The sequence below is a fragment of the Belonocnema kinseyi genome, chromosome 1 (genome assembly GCF_010883055.1).
Source record: "Belonocnema kinseyi isolate 2016_QV_RU_SX_M_011 chromosome 1, B_treatae_v1, whole genome shotgun sequence".
In the NCBI taxonomy this organism is placed as follows: Eukaryota; Metazoa; Arthropoda; class Insecta; order Hymenoptera; family Cynipidae; genus Belonocnema; species Belonocnema kinseyi.
Window position 1 is genome coordinate 179864829 of NC_046657.1, and position 20675 is coordinate 179885503.

The following is a 20675-nucleotide window of genomic DNA, read 5'->3' on the forward strand; positions in this document are numbered from 1 at the left end:
GATACAGTTTTTGTGCAATACGCTTTAAGTTGGTTTAAAGTCAACAGAGATATTTAAACGAAAAATATACAGAAATAATAAGAAACAAAATAAAATTTTGTAATGAAAAGAAGGAACCAGATATTCATGCTCTTGTAACAGAAATTAAACAATTATTTGACTAATTAATGCCACGTCCAAATCTGGAATGGCAATTAAAAAAGACTTATGAAAATTTCCAAATGAAAATCCTAGTTTTGTTAATCCAAGAGTTAAAAATAATTATTATAAAACAACTCTGGATTCCAAAGAAGTCCACAAATTACTAACAATTATAATAATAGTTTTAGAAATCAAAACCCAGCTGTACAATTATTAAATTTAATTAATCAGCTATTGCGAAACACATAGTCATCACAAATTAAAAACTCTCCGCAAATACCTACGCTTTTATATAACGCGGAAGAAAACAGTTATTTAGGCGAAAGTAAAGAATTAAAATCAGAAAATAAAAGTCAAAATAAAAACAATGAGCAAAATAAACAAAACAAAGATAGGAAAAAGGGGATTCCGAACAGGATTCCGCGGAACCAAATTCTGTTTATCAAAGCTCGAATTACAAATCACGTCAACCCATTACGTACTACAATTGCGGGTAAATAGGCCATTTTTATCTGGAATTTTGATATAATTTAGATCAGGTAAACGAATACGGTCGCTACTGTAGGCGGAAAATAGCAGACAAATCAGAGACCACCAGAAAGACTTAACACATACACAAATGAGACAGAAAACGAGATTTCAACTTAAGTTTTATTTTTTAAATCATAAATATGAAGTGTTAGTTTACACCGGTGCAAATCCCTCATACGTTGGTGAAAAATTTATGAAAACAGTAAAAGAATTAGATTATGAACTTGAAAGATCCAAAAAGGACACATTGATGGTAGCAAATGGACAAAAATTAAAAATTACAGAATAGGTCTTAATCCCAATCAAAATAGGTCATACGAAAAATATTTATTGTTCAGGCTAGTGCCAAATTTAAGATTGATAGGATTAATAGGAACCGATATGATAGAAAGATTAAGTTTAAAAATTGATTATGAGAAAAAAATTTGGTAGTTACGACAATTGCCAAATATTAAATATGCAATTAAATCAAAGTAAATTAAAATACAGGAGCCAATAATGAAAGAATGGAAAGAGAATCTGAAAAAGAATAAGAATAGAGAAAGTGATAAGAGTAAATTAAAATTCGGATCCACGATTAGCCTGCGAAACAATATACGAAAGGAACAGACAGATTCGCTACAGTCAGAAGTCTCTTCTCCCGTTTCGCCACGCACCCCACCCCAACCCCTCCTTACATGTGATGCACTAGACTCGATCCCGCTAGCACCTCAGCCGGCACAAAGTGTACAGGGGCATAGCGCCTCACACCCTAAACCCTACAAGGTTGGCGACGCAAACTGGCACGTGCCAGCGTGGGCGTCCAGAGATTAGATAAGCAGGTTATTTGTAACATAGAGCACGAGAAGAAAATAAATGAAGATAGCGGCAAAATAAATAAGAATTTATGCACGAAAAATAAAGATATTAAATTAAAGATAGAATTTAAAGGATCATTGGAATTTAAGAAAGACAAAAAGAATTCTAAATTGAAAACGGTGCTAGTTAAAAAAAAGGAAAAAAAAATTATTCGATAATAGAAAAATTATTCGCAATTAGGAAAAGTAATTGGTATAATTTTAGAAGTAATGCGGTTGTAAATAATAATATTACACACGTAAAAATAGAAAGGAAGAAAAATTGATAATTTTGCGAGGAATCTATATCCAATTCCTATAATGTCTGAAATATTAGATGCATTAATTCCAGCGAAATACATGTCCAAAATAGATCTTCGTTAAGCATATCATCAGATACCGTTGGACAAGGAATCTAAACCAATGCCAGCTTTTCTAGTCCCAGACAAAGGAATTTATCAGTTCAAGAGGATGCTATTTATAACAGCAATGCTCCTGCTACATTCCAGCGCCTGATGGACAAAATAATAACAACCGAATTATAACCACACGTATTCTGCTACCTTGATGAGATAATTATTGTATCAAAAAACCTCAAAGATCATTTGAAATATTGGAAATCGTGTTAGATAAAATTAAAAAGGGTTAACAATAGGTTATGATAATTGCGAATTTGGATGTTCGGAAATAAAATATTTGGGTTTTAAAGTGAATGAAAAAGAATTACAGGTAGATCAGGAAAAAACCGAACTAGTTTAAAATTTTCCAAAGCCAAAAACAATTAAACAAGTTCAAAGACTAATGGAAATGGCTTCTTGGTATAGGAGATTCATACCAAAATTGGCAGAAATTATAGAACCTTTACAATAACTATTTAAAAAAGGAAGTAAAGTGGGAATGGTATGAGAAACAGGAACAGGGATTTACGACTATTAAACACTTACTAACAACAGCACCAATTTTAGCCTGTCGTGATTTTGGAAGTCCATTCCAATTTGAAACTGATGCTAGTGACACAGGAATGGAGCAGAAAGTAAATATTCGACTTCAGAAAAAGAATGCTTGGCAGTAGTTTGGGTAATCAGAAGATTTAGAACATACTTAGATGGTTATACTTTGAGAGTAATCACAGATCACATTGCATTAAAGTGGTGACATAATTTAAAGAATCAAACTGGCCGATTAGCAACATGCGCGCTAGAATTGTTAGAATACGATTATGAAATTGTATACAAGAAAGGAAGCTTAAATCAGGTACCAGATGCGTTATTAAGGTCAAATAAAAATGAAATAAAAGTTTCTAATATTTTATCAAGCGTTGTAGAAAATAAAGAAAAAGATTTTCAAGAAATCAAGGATAATTGGTATACAAGTAAAATTATACAGGTTAAAAATAAGCCAGACGAAAATCAAAATTAGAGAATACGCGACAATCAATTGTATTTTTGTAGAGCCAACCCTTTGGAATCAAGTTTAATTTTAGATAGCAATGCGTGGAAGTTAAAAATAACAAAAGAAGTGCGAGAACAAGTTTTGATTGAAAATCACGACAATAAAAAAGCAGGACACTTAGGCATGGAAAAGACTTATGCGAAAATTTCTGAAAATTATTTTTGGCCCGGAATGTACTCATAAAGATAAAAGTATGTAAGAGAATGCGAAACTTACCAGAGGATAAAACCGAAAGTAAATGATTAAACAGGTTTGATGGAAAAAAGTATAACTGAAGAACTGTTGACAGTAGTAGCATCAGATATGATGGGTCCATTGCCAATGTTAAAATCGAGAAATCAATTCATTTTAGTTTTTGTTGAAATTCTTACAAAATGTGTGGAAATAATTCATGTAAAAAATAAATTATCATCAACAATTGCAAACGAATGTCATAAACGTATCATTTCGTAATGTGGAACGCCTAGAATGTTGTTTACATCTAACGGAAAAGAGTACGTCAATAAATCAATAATTAATTTAACTAAAATATTTGGTATCAGACATTCAAAAAGTCCTAAATATCATGCAAAAGCGAATCCACTCGAAAGGTGCAATAGATCAATTACAACGGCAATAAAAGCATATTTGGAGAAAGATCATGGAACATGGGATGAAAATTTATATGATTCGCAATTTGCTTTGAATACAAGTACACATTATTTTTCAGGATTCACACCAGTTTTTTAAAATTCAGGTAGAGAACGCTAGCCCATGCAAGCATTGAGTAAAAATCCAGACGAAAAAAGCGAAATAGAATTTCAAAAGTCAGAAAAATGGTCCTAATAGAATGCGAACATTAAAAATAATTAGAGAAGAGGTGATTAAAATTTTAGATACTGCAAATGAAACGCAATCTAGGTATTATAAGCTAAGACGTAGACCTGTAACTTTTGAAATTGGCGAACGGGTACTAAAAGGCAATAAAATATGGTCGAATAAATGTGAAAGAATAGCTCAAAAATCGAATGAAAATTTTGCGGGACAATTTTTCATCAAAGCAAAGATTTGACCAACAATTTACGAATAAAAAACAAACAAAAGAAAATCAGTAAATAATTGGAACGTTAAAGATGTAAAAAAAATTCATTAGTAAAGAGTAGATTTTAATTCGAATTTTTTTTAAATGGCATGCATGTAAATGATTTAATTTCTACACCACTGAACGACAAAAAATGACACCAACACATACACCAAAAATAGACAGAAAAAAACAGAAAAGAAAAATTTATTTCTAGAAGATGGACCAACGACTTACACTCAAGTGTAAAGACTGCCGTGCCGAAGGAATCAGCAGGGAAGCACTTCTGACGCATAAGTGCAAGGCGTAATAGGAATAAAAACACCCCTCCCCCCTATTCGAAACGCCACAGGTGAGGCAAAATAGAAGGGAGGAAGAAGAAAGGCGTAAAAAAGAACAATTAGACAGAAAAATAAATGAAGAAATTAGTATTAATTGTTAGAATCCGATTATTTGATCAATATTAGTACAAGATATTATTAATATTGATTTATCATTGTGAATTAATCATTCATATTAAAAATGTAAATTCACTTTACCTTATTCACATACACCACAGAAAAATTAATTTCTTTTTTACCTTTCACAAACACAACCTAAAACATCGTGTTACACTTCATATACACTACAGATTATAGATATTGTTTCAAGTTTAATTGAATATAAAGTGAATATTAGTAAACTTCAATTTTGATTGAAAGAAATGACTTTTACAGAGAATATAAACAATTTTTTAAGTGACAATAAATATGGCCATAAGAGGCCAAGATTGATTTATAATTGAAAATAAAAGTAGAGTTTAGACTTAAGTTAATTTTTAGCAAAGTAATCAAGAAAAGAAAAAAAGTCAGAAAATAATACTCGTTGAAATGAAGAACAGCGAAAATAGAAGAATAATTTATTTATGTATATACATAAAATAAAAATTGTATTTTACATGTTTCCGAAATAGAATAAAACAAAATAGAACTAGGAAAGAAAGGGAATTTTATTTTCATTTTATTTTTATTTGAGAAGTAGGATTTGTTAAACTTTGTTTCAGCCAAAAGGAAGAAGACAGGTTTCTATTCAATATGGAATTAGAAAGAAGCGAGGCAATCTTAAAAATAAAATAAAATAATTAAACCTCGTCCCGAACAGAGGCGGGGAACCTCATCCGGTTCTCGATGATCCACACCCTTCCCCATCCCTTAGTTTGCGAGATCCCTCACACGTTATTCGTCTGTAAATCCTTCTCCACACAGGCTCAATTATTCGCACAATCCTGTTTTTTAGGACTTCTGTCTTATGCAGTGTGTTCAAAACAGTAATTGGCCTGTAATGCTCTGGTTTCGAGGAGTCGCCTTTTCTTGTCAAGTGTATAATGCGCGTTAATATCAGCCACTTGTTAATTGGCATTTCCGACTATATACATGAGGTAAATATGCGGGCTAGATGTTGCCGTGTAGAAGTAAACCTTTTCCATCAGAAGTGCTTCATAACATCTGGTCCCGCAGTGCACAAGTTCTTTGTCACCCTGACAGGGAAAGGTATTCAAGTTTCGGTTACCGATTTCAATGAAATTTCAATATGATGTAAAAGAAAAAAAACGAAAAACTTGTATTTAATTTTCGGCCGATAAACATTTTCAAGGGATGAAAAAAGCTCCTAAGCCCCCCTCCTTGAAAAAAAAGTTTTTTTACGATATCTGTTTCTATGAAAATTTTTTATTTGAAACCAATTGAAGAACATTGACTATCGAATTCCGATATTATGTACAGCAGGTGGATTCCCAGGGGATGCATCCGTTGTTTTTCATAAAGATATAAATAATTTTTTAAAAACTTTTCTCTGCAAAAATTTCAAAAATAATCAAATTTTTATAAAAATAATTTTATTTAAGAGAAAATCAAACTCTAAATTTGACATGTTTCAGGTTCTTTTTTTCAAAAAAGTATATTTCATGAGGGTAGAATATCCCTTATAAGTATTTTTTACTTTTGGTTATAAAATTATTTGTAAATAAAACTATGGTAAGTGTATTTAAACCCATTAATGTAAATATACACAAGTTGATTGGGATAAGTTGATGGAGGAAAAAGCCACCCCAGAGTTCGCCGATAAAACAGGTTTTTTACGTTATCTCAGATTCTAATATCAGAAAATTTTTCTTTAAAACCAATTTTAGATGGTATGTTATCGAACGCCGTTATTATTTGCAGCATTCGAACTACCCAGAAGTTTCATTCCTTATTTTTTGTAAGGGTAAAAATATTTTTTTTAATTTTTGCTACACAATAATTTTAACAATGATTTTTTCTCAATTTTTGCTTTTCAATAATTGAAAAAATAATCTAAATATTGTTACGCATTAACACAATATGTAGGGGTAGTATAAGTCCCAATATCTGACAACCATTATATTTCAGTTTGTACTAGAATAGAGTTATTATTTTTACAATAGTTCGAACATGTAAATACACTTACTTTAGATTTATGCTTAAATAATGTTTCAAAGAAAAGTAAAAAATACGAATTGCTTTTGCAATTTTTGTGAAGCAACAATTTTAAAATCAGTTTTAGTCTCAGAAAGTTTCCATGAACGATGTCCCAATTTTTGTAAGAGGCTAGCCAAATTGTGACAGTCTGTGACAATCTGACAGACACCCATGTTCAAAATGTGAAAGTGGGGTGTGGGGGTCTAAAATTCGGCAATTAACTGTGATATCCTTTATGGAAGCTCCCTTACAAAGAATTAGGGATGCAATCTCTGGGTGGTCAAAATTGTGTAAATAATATTGTTGGTCATTAATAAACCATTTCTAATCGGTTAAAAGAAAAGGCTTCATATAAACACAGAGATCTTGGAAAAACTGTTTTTGGGGTGAACTTTATGAGTGCTATTCACGCTTTTGAAATTTTTATCGGCTGAAAATTAAATATGAGTTTTTCGGATTTATGTGTCTCCTAAAAAGTAAGAAAGTTTTATTGAAATCGGTGCGTGACGTTATTATCAGTATCTTCTTTCAACTGCAGTATTCTCTGAATCTTGTATACCTTACTCCAAAATGTTTCCACCTCGTTAGGCATAGGTACACTTTTGATAGAAAGAGGAAGATCACTGAAGATGCGCGATGTGTCAGCGAGAAGCTCTTGATTGTCTCTGACAAAAATGTGCTCTCACCGCAGTATAAACTAAACAAATGAAGTAAGTGGTTACAGTCTGTGACGTACTCAATATGAAGATCCGGCAAAACGCTCATGCACTTGAGGACATGGAGCGACCCAAATACAACCGCCTCGGCATTTTGCTCGCAATTGTCTGAGCATGTTTTCGTCTCGCAGGGATGCTTTTCAGGCTATTAACCAGTAAAAGCTTGGCACCTCTAAATGCACCGAAGATGAGAACGGTTATCTTAACCAAATATTTAAGTTCTAACCATCGCAACTCGAAAGTCAACAAAAGGAATTTAATGAAAAATTAAATTCCACCCTTTTGGAAATGAAGACTGACCTCACCAATAACACCATCCGCATGGATTCTCCCGAAGCCGGCTCCGCAGGGCAAATTGAGGATATTAACCTTATTAAGAAGGAAGTAAAAGACCTTTAGATGAAAGTGGCTGTGCGTGAACACGCGCACAATCTGAACGATCAAGCGGTTTTACATACTACCCTTGAAATCCATGGTCTTTTAGTGAAGTCGAACGAGGACCTAATGTCAAACGTAGAATCAATTGCCAGGGCTCTTGATGTACCTCTTGTTAAGAATGACATTGTCAACATTTGCCGTATTATCAAAGCACCGTCACTCACACATCATACTACCCCATCGATCATTGTAGTGAAATTCAACCGTCAGGATCTACGCGATTAAATGATCGAGAGACGTAAAGTCAAAAGGGATTTGTCTACCTCGAATTGTGGATGGACCGAAAATGAGAAACGCTTCATTTACCTTCTAGAGGCTTTAACTCCACTCAACCGGAAAATCTATGATATTGCTCTCGGTCTCCGAAGATTCAAGAAAATCAAATATCTTTAAATGTCTGGTGGGAGAACTTTTTGCCGTAAGGAGGACGGTTCGCCGACAATACATCTTGCAAACCTATTATCTGTAGAGGGACCACAATAAAAACTACAGTCTATGTCCAATATTTTCTTATCTTTTCTCTGACTAACTTTAGCACTCGTTTTTCTCAAGTGCTACTCACACCTAACTACATGTATTTCACTCATTTTCAGTCTCTATCCTCAATCAATCTTGTTTATACATATTAAGTTATATTTTCTATTATATGGCAATTAATTACATGCTGGCCATATTATGTGCTGTACCTCTGAATGATTATCGAACTCAAGTTGACGCTTTAATGTGTATTTATTACTATGCTAATTCAGCCTTGCGCTAACTCTACAAATTGACTATTTTTATGCATCTTTTTCATATTGTAATGTTTCTCTTCATATATCAATAACTTAAACCTTAAGCATTTGCCATGATAACGCCCAGTCTCTCTTGGCACATTTTCTAGAATTTAAACATTTTTTCAGTACATGTTTCTACCATATAATAGCTGTTTCTGAGTCCTGGTTAACTCCAAATATATCTTATAGCCTCATTGCAATTGGCAACTATTCGCTCTTTCGAAGAGACAGAGACGAGAGAAGGGCTGTGGAGTTTTCCTTGTTCTGCATAAGAGTTTGAGTGGGACTGTGGTTGAAGTGAGTCCAGTTCACTTATTCCTAACTTTAACAGCATTATCCTAACTAGAGATTTTAACACTAACCGAAATCTTACTAAATATCTTACATCTTTGGTGTACTCTTCGGGGCTCTTGATTGTACATCACGATTCCACTCAACATACTGATCGTTCCAGTACTCGTATTGACCTAATTATTGTAGACGATATTGATAAGGTTATCTCTCACGGACAACTTGCCATACCTTTTATCTCTAACCACGACTTGATTAACATTACCTTTAAATTTTCCTATATTTTAAATTCCATAATAACTCAAAGGCTGGTACGGAATCTATTTGATATTGATGAACATGCATTCCAAGAACACTTAATGACGTATGATTGGGACAAAGTATTACTAGATACAGATATAAATAATAAAATTGACGCTCTTACTAATTATCTAGTCTCCGCATTCAACAAATTTTCACCGCTACACGTTCCTAAAAATTTCAATAAAGCTGCCCCCTGGATCACACCTGTAATTAAAAATCTGATGAGGCAACGTGATGGCAAGATTCGAGATGCGTTTAATCGATACAATTATAACGAGATTGTACATAGAGACAAAAAAGAGGATATTGGACATGTTCTTAGATGTTTACACTTAATCCCGCCCAAGCATGAATCTATAGATAGTAATTTTCCGCCTGATGACTTTTTAAAGACTTTTTTTACGTCCCCAGTTCCAGACTTATCATCATCATTTTCCACTGCCCCTATTAGTTAAACATTTAATGATTCTGACTTATTTTTCGATGACTACAGATCGGTAGCTTCCCAGATATCTGGAAAAAAGCAGTTATTTGTCCAGTTCCCAAAATTTCTAGACCTGCTTCCCCGAAAGAGTTTTTTGCTAATTTTTATTTTATGTGCACTATCTGAACCACTTGAAAAAATTGTCCACCTGCAACTTTCCAAATTTCTCGAAACATCTAGGGCCATTGTCCCTATGCAATCGGGTTTTCGGGCGAAACATAGCACTCTTACTGCTTCCCTTAAAGTAGCGATGGGTCTTAAATTAGCAATGGGTAATAGGGAGATCGCGATTGTTGTCCTATTTGATTTTTCGAAGGCTTTTGATATGGTTAACCGTAAGTTACTCCTACTTAAATTAAAATCTTTTAACGTGTCAAGTTCTGTCGTCAAATGGTTCTAATCCTATTTTAATAATAGGTCTCACAGAATTATTAATAGTAGTGTCGGGATTTCTGACTGGTGGGAGGTAAAGAGTGGGGTTCCTCTGGGTTCCATTCTGGCACCCTATCTCTTCAATTGTTCACCTCTAACCTTGGAGGTCAACTTTTACATTGCAGCTACAACAAATATGCTGATGATTTCAAATTTTACTTATCGGAACCGATGTCTTCTCTAAGTAGATTACTTGTTCTAGTCCAGGAGGATATCGATCACGTTATCCTCTGGGCCTCGAAGAATGGACTCACTCTTAACCTGGGCGAGCATCTCGAGGAAAACATACAGAATTTTACATCAACTACATAGGAATAAGGAGTCTTTACCTACCTCCACTTGGATACTTCTGGTAATTGCCTAAACACGAACACATAACTCAATACCGACATAAGGCTGGTTTGCTTCATGTTGCCAAGAGGAGACAATAGGGTTGTTTCCAAAGTCAGATATTATTTTTCCAATAAATAGGTCTTATAGTATATAAAATTCTAATTATAAAAACGCCCATGAAATATTTTTTAAATTTTGTTTACTATTTTTAATTTAATGTTAAAATATGAATTTTGTATCACGACATCGATTGGAGGGCCCCTTTGACGTCAAAGGGGTCCGATTTTCCACCAATCACAACTCACGTGTCAGTGATTCTCAAATATCTTTTTCTGTGCCGATGTTTTCTTTTGGTTATGTGCACATCGAAAATCGAAATCGCAATATATTGTTTAAAAAACATTATAAACATGGGAAAAGTATTTAAAACCAAAACTTTTGTATAAAGAATTCATTTAAAAACTACTTAAATGTAGTCATGTTTACTGAAACGATTCGTAAATATGTACGATTTTGAAATGTGTTAATAATTGCACTTACTGTTTTCCTTCAACAGACTACTGACTCTTAATCCAAATATTACAACAGGGTAACTTTTTGTCACATAATCCTTAACAAATAAAGGTATCAAATCAAAATAGTCAAAATTGACAGCAGACCGTGGCTTAACCTCTTTATCATGAGTTTCGCTTTGTCACATTGATGGATAATTATGAGAACCTCTGAGTCACGTGACAAACACGTGACACTAATTTGAATAAGTGTTTTCTTGCCTTCAATTTTTAATAATTTTTTTCTGCTAAACGACACAAAAGAAAAAAATTATAACGCATCTTGGATTCAAATTAAAATTATATATTGAAAAATGATTTTATCTAAAATCACGAAAGAACCCTATTGTTTATGGGTAATTTGCTCTACACTATTTTTCAGAACAAAGCTCCTTAGTATCTATTTAACCTTTTTCAATTTGTAGGCAGAGACCTTCCAGTACATTCTGAACTTCGTAAAAGGCATTCAATTATTAAGATTCCCTTGCACAGAACTTGTAAGTTTCAGAGGTTATTTATAGTAAGGGGTGGCGGGTTATGGAGAGGGATTTGTCATTACGATACAGGACAAGGTTGTCAGCACCAGAAATGATCGCAAAAACGTGCTACACCAAGACGTGATTGACCGGTACCGATTATGTGGAGGTGCCAGCGAATCCATGGAGCACATTATTGATGGCTGTCGTTTAATGGCTCAGAGAGAATATACTCACAGACATAACGATGTAGCGGGCATAATACATCAACAATTTGCTTTAAACCTATAACTCTTAAAAGAATGGACACCTTTCTATAGATACATTCTGATGCCAGTTTTAGAAACCAAAGATTACATTTTATATTGCAATGTTACTATCCAAACGGATCATTAGATCCGGGCCAATCGACCTGGCATCGTGATGCGAGAAAAAAAAGGTGGAAGAATCTACATCATCGACATTGCTTGTCCGCTCAACCGAAATTTTCAGTCAAACTATACAACCAAGATTCACAAGTATAGCCAGTTAAGGCATGAAGTAAAAACCATTTGGAGCAATGTGACTCATGTATCTGTTCATCCCATTGTGATTTCGGCTACAGGCAACGTGCACGCAAGATACACTGAACACCTTAAACATTTAGTTGTCAGCAGGGTATTGACAGCAGCTCAGAAGGCTGTTTTATTAAACATCTGTCGCATTGTAAGAAACTTGCTTGAACATCAGAAAGAGAGCGACTAAAAATCCGTGGAGTGGCAGATGGTAGCTCTAAGAAAGCAACCAGGGGCGAGTGTTGTCACCTCCAACGCTCGTGGCAGCTCGTAATTGTATGCCTACAACATCATCGCAGGAGGTTTCAAGCATCGTATTAAATTAGTTGAATTAACTTGTAACATTCTAATCTCATCATGCACTTGACTTAGTCCGCAGCTATGATGTATACCCGAGTTTAGCCAAGTAAAAGTTTAATGAAGAAATCATAAAATAAATGAAATAAAATAAATAAAAAGACCCTTTGTGGCTCAGTTTGTTAGACATTCTGATTTTACCTCAGTGGTCCGTGGTTCGATTCCTGAGCCTATACCTCTGGAAATTTTTCTATGTACCTTGACTGAGGTTCTGGTGGTTCGGAACTTACCTTAAGCTGTATGTCCCCCCATCATGTACTTGACTGGATGCCAGTTTGTCAGTGATGGGGTAAAAACCAGAATTTGTCCAATGTGTCGGGGCAGACTGCTTTCATCAGATTACTTAATTGAATTATAAAAATGGGTCCGTGACTGATGATATATGCCGAGGACAGCCCCGTGCAAGTTAATCAAATAAAAATCCAACTTTAACCAAAAATTCCTTCGACATGTCGGGCAGGAACCATCTTAGGCCTGTGACAACATTTCAATATAGACAATAAGAGTAAGAGCCTCGATGGCTCAGTTGGTTAGACACTTGAACTTCACTTTAGAGGTCCGGAATTTGATCCCTGAGCCGGTATCTCTGGAAATTTTGCTATGGACCTTTACTGAGGTTATGGTGGTTCGGAACCTACCTTAAACTGTAGGTCCCCGCATCGTGTACTTGACTGCAACCCAGTCCGTCAATAATGGGGTAAAAACCAGGATTTGTCCAATATGTCTGGCTACACTGCTCTCATCAGATTACTCAATTGAATTATAAAAATGCGTCCGTGATTCATGATATATACCGAGACAGTCCGGTGCAAAATAATCAAATAAAAATGAAATTCTAACCAGTAATGCCTTCGACGTGTTGGGCAGCAACCATCTTAAGGCTGTGACAACATTTAAATCTTTGCTTAAATTTAGAAAAAAATGGTCGTCTGTAATTCATTATTAGTGCTGGAACATGGTCGCTAGAACGTCAGTGCTAGAAATGTGCAGTAACAGATCTCAATTTTTATTTACGATTTATTCTAGAATACACTTGTAACAGGGTTCTAGAACTTCGATATAATACTATTACGTAACAGTTTTAGAATAAATTTGGAACAAATGTTGTAGAACGTCTGTGATTAGTCAGTTTCGATAACAATAACGTGGAAACTATTTTGGAACAGTTATTTATCTTTGCCCCTGATTTATTCTACAGTACATATGTATCAGGATCCTAGAACTTCGATATACTGTATTAATGCAAAGTTCTAGAACAAGCTTGGAACGAATGTGTTTCTTGTTAGATTGACTAGGTTTTTACCTTTTTTTGTGAGTTAATGTACGATGTTGCGTTTTATATTTTAAATCTGAGATAAAGATGATTTTTCTAGTAGCATAAAAATTTGATATTTTTAAAGATAAAACAATATCACTGAATTTAATTATATTAATTAGACGTAATTCAAGTCCAACACATATCGAATCTCACAAATAAGTGATATTCAATAGGGCTTAGATGATACACGTGTCACAAGTTATGTCGATAAATGATTGGCAATGTAGTACAGCTGCTTATCTTGTGGGCTACGTGGAAGAAACTATTAAATATTATTATTATCAATCCGGTCGGTATGCAGGTTTCTTGTATTATTACGGTTGAAACATTGCGTAATGTTCGTTTCTAGTATAATAATTCATAAAAAGCTGCCGTCGGCTTTGCTCTCCGGTGAAGGACAAAGCCGACGAAACAATTAAATTACCGTTACCAAAACAACGGGGACTCGCAGAAAGCGATTTTTATTGTTCCTATATGTCGACCTATACCTCTGATCTAAGACAAAAGACCATGAGCTAGAATATCGCTAACAGAATATGGGTACTATTTGACGCTGGGAGACGTTTAGAGCAGATAGAAAGGTAGGTTAAAAAAATTATTAGTTTTTCACTGAACTACCTCAATTTTTTCAAGATGCTCTAATTATTCTCGACCACCCTTGTGAATCAGAGGAGACCAAGGCGTTTTTGAGAGAGTTTTATAAAGTGCAGCATCACAAAGAAACATAAACAGCTGTAAGTTCCAGTGTTCAGGATTTGACATCTATAGCGATAAAATCTATTGAAAGATCACTTATATATACGCTTTTTTTATACAATAATTTCATTAAATTTTAAAATCTCATTAGTCACGTAAAATTACGGGTGTTTAGTTTGTAATCTACAGTTGCATCTTATGTGCATGATACTTACTAAAGTCTCCAGTGAGATCTCCACTTCCCGTCAGCGTTAATAGTAGAATTCTTGCATCAATCTGGTACTGTCCACGGAAACTAAGTTTATCGAAACTGACCTTGAAAGTGAATGAAACTTCATCTACATCTGCTTTTAGCTCGCGAACTTTAAATGATGATGGTCCGGTAACCTGAAAATTTAGAATATTCAGCCATTATTATTTAAATAATGCGCCAGAAATACAAGCTAAATCAATAAGCATAATTCTTATAAAAATATATATTTATATAAAGTCCGAAAATAAGTCGGAAAACAGTGCCGATCGCTCAAGAGTTAGGGGTGCTGAAAATAACTCGAATAAGAACACAAGGACAAATAGGCAAAACGTCCACATTGAATGCATGAATCAAGTCAAGAAAACATTGCTAAACTGCTACGATTACAGCATTATCCCGTTGAACGCATGTTTTAAGGCGCCACCTAATAGTTGATTACGAATTCAAGAGCTTTGGCTAATTAAAATCGAAGGCAAATACCGACGATGGATCTAAATAAGAAAGGACAATTGTATTAACTGAACAAAAATTAAAATAGGGCAAGACAGAATGTGTCCAGTGCTCATTTTGTAATTTAATACTTAACATCTGGTAAATCGTTCATGAAAAGATTTCAAAACTTCGCCCAAGAATTGACGACTTTCAACCACACTCTAAACAAGCCAAAGCTGCCGATAATGAAGAAACATTTTATTGATAAAATACTTGTGGTATCTGACGTAAGAAATAGAATTCAGAACGGCGAGATGGGCCAAAGAGAATCAACACTTTCTCGCTCACGCATTGTGCCTCTTCAGCGATAATCCTGTATCTGTCAAAAATATACCCTGGCACAACGAGGTCGAGACATTTTGGAGAGACAAATACTATATCCCGAGAACACTGGAGTTAAAAAGAGATACTGATAATATCATCCGCATCAAGGAGTATTGCGACAACCTGACAACATCTAAGGTGGAATGTCGATCAATCACTTTCGAAGAGGTGAAAAAAACACTTAGAATTACGAAAAACTTTTTCGCTACATGACCAGGTGGTATTAAGAACGTCTCGTAAAAAAAGTTTACTTCTACACACCAACATCTGGCCCACATATGAAGTGGCCGAAGTGAAGAAAGCAGAGGTTGATGGCACGATGGACCCTGAGGGGGTTCGCAATTTAAACTTTTCATTTCTTACTGTCACAGCGCTCATGCTTTATGTCAATATTGTACCGTGACCGAGGTTGTCAATTTCCCTATGCGAACCCCATTGGACTCGACGGGTCGGAAACAGTGAGACGGGGAGAGAATCAAAGAGCGTTGGATGGAGACTACCCTAATTACACAACGCGCAAGCTGGATAATGGTAACGATTATCGCCTCCTTCCCCCCCCCCCCCCCTATGAACTCGTGGTACTTCTTGTTAACCATGCTTGCCGGATATTCCTAGGTCATAAGAAGAAAATCAATGACTTTCGGCTAACTACCCAAAGGACCCCGCACTAAATGTATGGGAAAATGGCTTTCGGTGGATTTAGCTGAAACTTTGTAATTTTCAAGATTATAAGTGCCGGATGAAATATCCGTAAAAAAAATCCAAAAAATGGACAGTGTTAGCGCTATACGGCGTATTCATTGCACACTCGAGCCATGAAATCTTTCCCATTAATTCAAAGCCATTCCGGCTTGCCAAACATATGCCAACTCACTTGCGGGATGAATGCAGAGAGCTGTCATCCTTAAATCGCTGCGTGTTTTCAAGACACACAATGTTTTCGCTGGCCTGTCTTCGTGGTTCAATCGTTCTTGAGGGGCCACTACCATTGTTAATGGTCAATATGTCGACACTAAACGGATTTGATAATGCCTGTGACTCCTTGCTCTGATAGCTGACCCTCTTCCCGAACTGCTATGGTTAAAAACAAGCCGGCAACATGGGTGGGGCCATTGCATTCGGCATTTACTCATACTAAAACAGATAAAGGTCTACGCCCTCGAGCCCTCAGTGTCTAAAAATCTTTCGAGGCGGAAGATTTCAGGTTTTGTATGTTTATTCCTGATGAATTTGCGGCCTACTTGATCAGTGTATAGACGACCGGCAAAAACCAATTGTCCAGCCAAAACGTCTCTTTGAATTTAGGAAGCATTTTGCCCGTCATTTTGACGATCTTTTAAGACAATTTACTACTGAGCCTTAAAACTGGGTCCCCTACTTTGCAATTCCTATTACTGTTATTCACGTGCTAATTTCCTACCTTATTGAAAAGTTTGGAAACGTTCTCTTAGTAGAATTTGCTTGGGCGAGGAAATCCGGGTTTGAACTAGTATTTCTGGAACTGAAGAATTTTAAATGATATTAAAATCAGATTCAAAATTCTAATTAACGTCCAATAATCAAATTAATGAGAAGAATTCCTTAAAGTAATATCAAGAATCCAACGACCAAATTTGGACAATCAGCATAAAATTTTCCCACTAAAATCTGAAAAAAAATTTTTCCTTGCTTCCCTAAAAAAAAGAAAAAAAACCCTTTCCTTTAGACACAAACAAAAAATAAGAAAGAAAAATGAGAAGGCAACCAACCAAATACTCTTCCTTCTCGCTATTTGTTGTTTTTTTTTCTTTTTCCATACATGAATAATTTATTTTCTATTTCTTTCGTCTTTTTTGTTTTTCTTATCAAACCGCAAAAAATTTTGTTTAACGAATAATCACCAAGTTTATCTAATATGCAGTCCGTTGAGATCGAGAAAGAAGACTAAGCGGAGGTGGAAGAAATGCGGTTACTTTTTACTTTATTCCGGTTCCTGAAATTATAGGTTTGTAAAATATCCCTGCCTTAAATCTTCCCATCTGTGCTCGGTAAAACAAGAAGACGCTAACACCACCAGTCTGGAAGTGTCTTGATGCAAATGCAAAATAATGAGGATATAGTTATCGCATATGCGAGTAGCACACATTTAACCGTGCATAACAACTCTACGGTAACGGAACGAGGAATATCTCGCCATGGTCTGGGGGATCCGAAAATTTTACAAGTGTCTGCATTGGATAAATTTCCACGATATCCCGGAACATAACAGTCTTCGGCTGTTAAACAACAATAGAAAGCCAAACGGTCGACTTTCGACCTACGTCCCGGAGGAGCTGTGGAGGTAGTTTTGTAGAATTAAGGAACAAATCATTATAGTAAAATCATGTCGAACCCAAACCCGACATAGTGTTACGAAAAGACCTACCAAAGGGTAGCCCTCCATTATTATTGGACGAAGATGGCCCTCAACGTTTTTATACAGACTCGCCTAGCTGTCATGATGTGTTAGAGAATCGTGCAGCAGTCCTGAATATCCTTAACCCCTTTTCAAAAAGCAACACAATCCACAAATACATACTGGCGTTCTAAAACCTTTTAGCGGAGTGGATTGAGTTTGTTTTGAATTCACAAACAAGCCACAGCACACTAAAGCAAATGTTTCGAAATATTAGTATCATTTATAGAATCATACCTTTTAACGAGAGGTTATACACGCGTGTAACCTCTATCTCCAACTATCTCCACCTCTAGCGAACCGATAGACATCACCGAGACTAGGCCTTTTGAGTGACTGCACGACACCGGGAACAGCAGATCAACTGGGCACGGCAAACCGAGCAGATCGAAAAGCTCGTGCTTAGGGAAGTTTCTCCTCCTCTCCCTATCAAGAGAAGCACCTATAGTAGAGAGAGCACTGACAAGAATCGCAGGAAATATAAGCACATATACTTGTCATTTCCAAACAATCCTTGCACCTGAGAATTGCCAATCAACAGGAGCACTTTTGATGGTCAATTTCGAAATCCGCAGAAATGCCACTAACGGGCGCACCTGTGGTTGCCACTCCGCACAATACCGACGTTACCGGCTTTAAAAATGCACATAAGGGGCTCTGTGGGTGCCATTTTAGCTCATATTAATTATAACCTAAAAGCCCAGCTATGGCTACCATTTATCATAAAATTACCGATACACTACCGACATAACGACCGCTCTGTACCCTCCCTTACCTCAACTTCTTTTTCCACAAAAACCTTACTGATCACAGGCGGGATAATTTAGGTCACGGATATCTGTAAAGCCGTTTATTTTCGATTTCCATTTTCACAGTTTACAAAGATCTTTTACCAATAATTTCAGGAACCGGGATAAGGTAAAAGGAGATCCGTTTTCCTCCGTCTCCGTCTAGTATTCTTTCTGGATCTTATCAGACTTCAAATTGAACAAACTCGAATTACTCGCGCACATTTTCATAAAATCAGAGAGACGTTTAGGGTAGACCATCGGTTTTTGCCGGTCGTTTATACACTGGTCAACTAGGACGCAAATTTCTCAGGAAAAACATACGAAACCTAAAATCTTCCGCTTCGAAAGATTTTTTTAAACATTTAGGGTTCAAGGGCGTAGACCCGTTATCTGTTCAAGTATGAGTAACTGCCGAAACCAAAGGCCAAACCCATGCCGTCAGCTTTTTTTGAACCATCAGAGTTCGGGGAGAGGGCCAGTTGCTAGAGCAAGGAGTCACAGGCTCAATGGGAACTGTCAGGTGTCGATATGTTGGCCATAAACAAGGAAATCGCCCCGTGGAGGACGTCAATTATCTATACTGAAGAGATTTGGGGATATAGGCTATACATAGCGGCAGTTCCCTAACTGCAGCAAGCTGTACAGTTAGATCTGGTGATAGAGGGAAGCGCGAAGCATCGACCTGGTCAGGCGGTAGTCGATTGGAATTGGCAGATTGAGATGCAATACAGGGAGATCCATCGGGATTTTCTGAATGCACTGGGAAAGTCGGTCGAAAAATGTCCAACATATCGATAAAAAAAAGTACGGTATCAGGAAATTGTAGGGTACATCAAGTAACAGCAGTTAGATCCAAAGTTCTCTCTTACAATTTTGTTTGCAGATGTGAATGTTAAATATACTTTTGATTTTTTTAAATTTGGTTATATCATCGCATGGTATACGTTTGATTTTTCATGACACATGCGTGACTTCAGCCCTTTTCGACGCGTATATGAAGGGGCTAAAGCTCTATTTTATACTCCGTAGGGAGTAAAAAGTAACATCAGACGTGAATAATGAAAATTATACATCAATGAGCTCACATTTTACGATAATGAGTCCACTCACCCTAAAAACTGTAGGGAAATTTTGTTTGCACATAATAGGATTTTGCGGTAATTTACGGGAAGTTACCATATATAATTGACATAATATACTATTCTATGAGAATTTTGTTTCCTGAAATTTTGGTTTGTGTCGTAAATATCTAAAAATATTGCCGGATAAGGAGAGCACCTTCAAGGCGGTCAATGAGTGAAAGTACTTTTTTATTTTTTGTTTTTCACGAAGTACTGAGTTTAGAAAATAGAAGCACCGAGATTGCGAGAACGGCAAAAAACGATATGAACGTTCACTGTTCTCGTTACATTTATAGGACACAATGCGTCACAAGGACGTCACAGTCAAGGACCAAAGGAGAGCCTGCGCTATATGTCTCCCACAGCAGAAACCATGAACTTCATGGGCTTCATTGCAGTACCTAAACGTTCTACACCGGCAGCCTCGTCTAGGAGATCCATTTAGTTAGCACCTACACAAACGAAATTCCCAAATTTCTTTGTGACTGAATTTGGGGATTTTTTGGACTGTATTGCCGATTTTTGGGCCCCAATTCTTTTCATAGAGCTTTAAATTTCGAGTGCAGGTGCTGGCGTGAATCAAGCCAGCACCTACATTCTATATGAATTAAAAGAAAAAAAAAACATGTCAGAATTTTGGGCTTTTCTGGACTCTTGAACACTAACAACTAATTTTTAAAAACCACCCTTACTAAAAGTAAAACTACCCATTGTGCAAAAAATCAAATTTGGAGAACACAAAGAACAACAGCATTTTTGGCTTATTTTGGGCTCCAGAATTAACGAAAAAAGTTCCAAAAACCATGCCCATTTTCAAAACCCACCCCTTGCCCAAAATTATATCTGTAAAATACAAAATGTACCATATTTTGGGGTTATTTTGAGCTCTCGGATGCACTATACAAAAATTTTAAAAACCACCCCCTTAGTAGAAATTTAAACCCGCAAAAAAAACAAAATAGAAATTAGGCTCTCCAATAAGGGACTGTTTTTTAATATTTAGGGTTAACGCCCACAAATCGGTGTTGGGATTTTTGA

At 35.8% G+C, this 20675-nt stretch overlaps 1 protein-coding gene across 4 annotated transcripts in view; it reads right to left on the minus strand.

Moving 5' to 3' along the window:
- Positions 1-20675, minus strand: part of LOC117174393 (putative beta-carotene-binding protein) — a 219510-nt gene that overhangs the window by 68383 nt on the left and 130452 nt on the right. For all 4 annotated transcript variants that reach the window (XM_033363485.1, XM_033363494.1, XM_033363502.1 and 1 more), the window contains exon 4: positions 14438-14609. In XM_033363485.1, coding sequence (XP_033219376.1) covers positions 14438-14609 — 172 coding nt within the window. The remainder of the gene's footprint in view (positions 1-14437; positions 14610-20675) is intronic.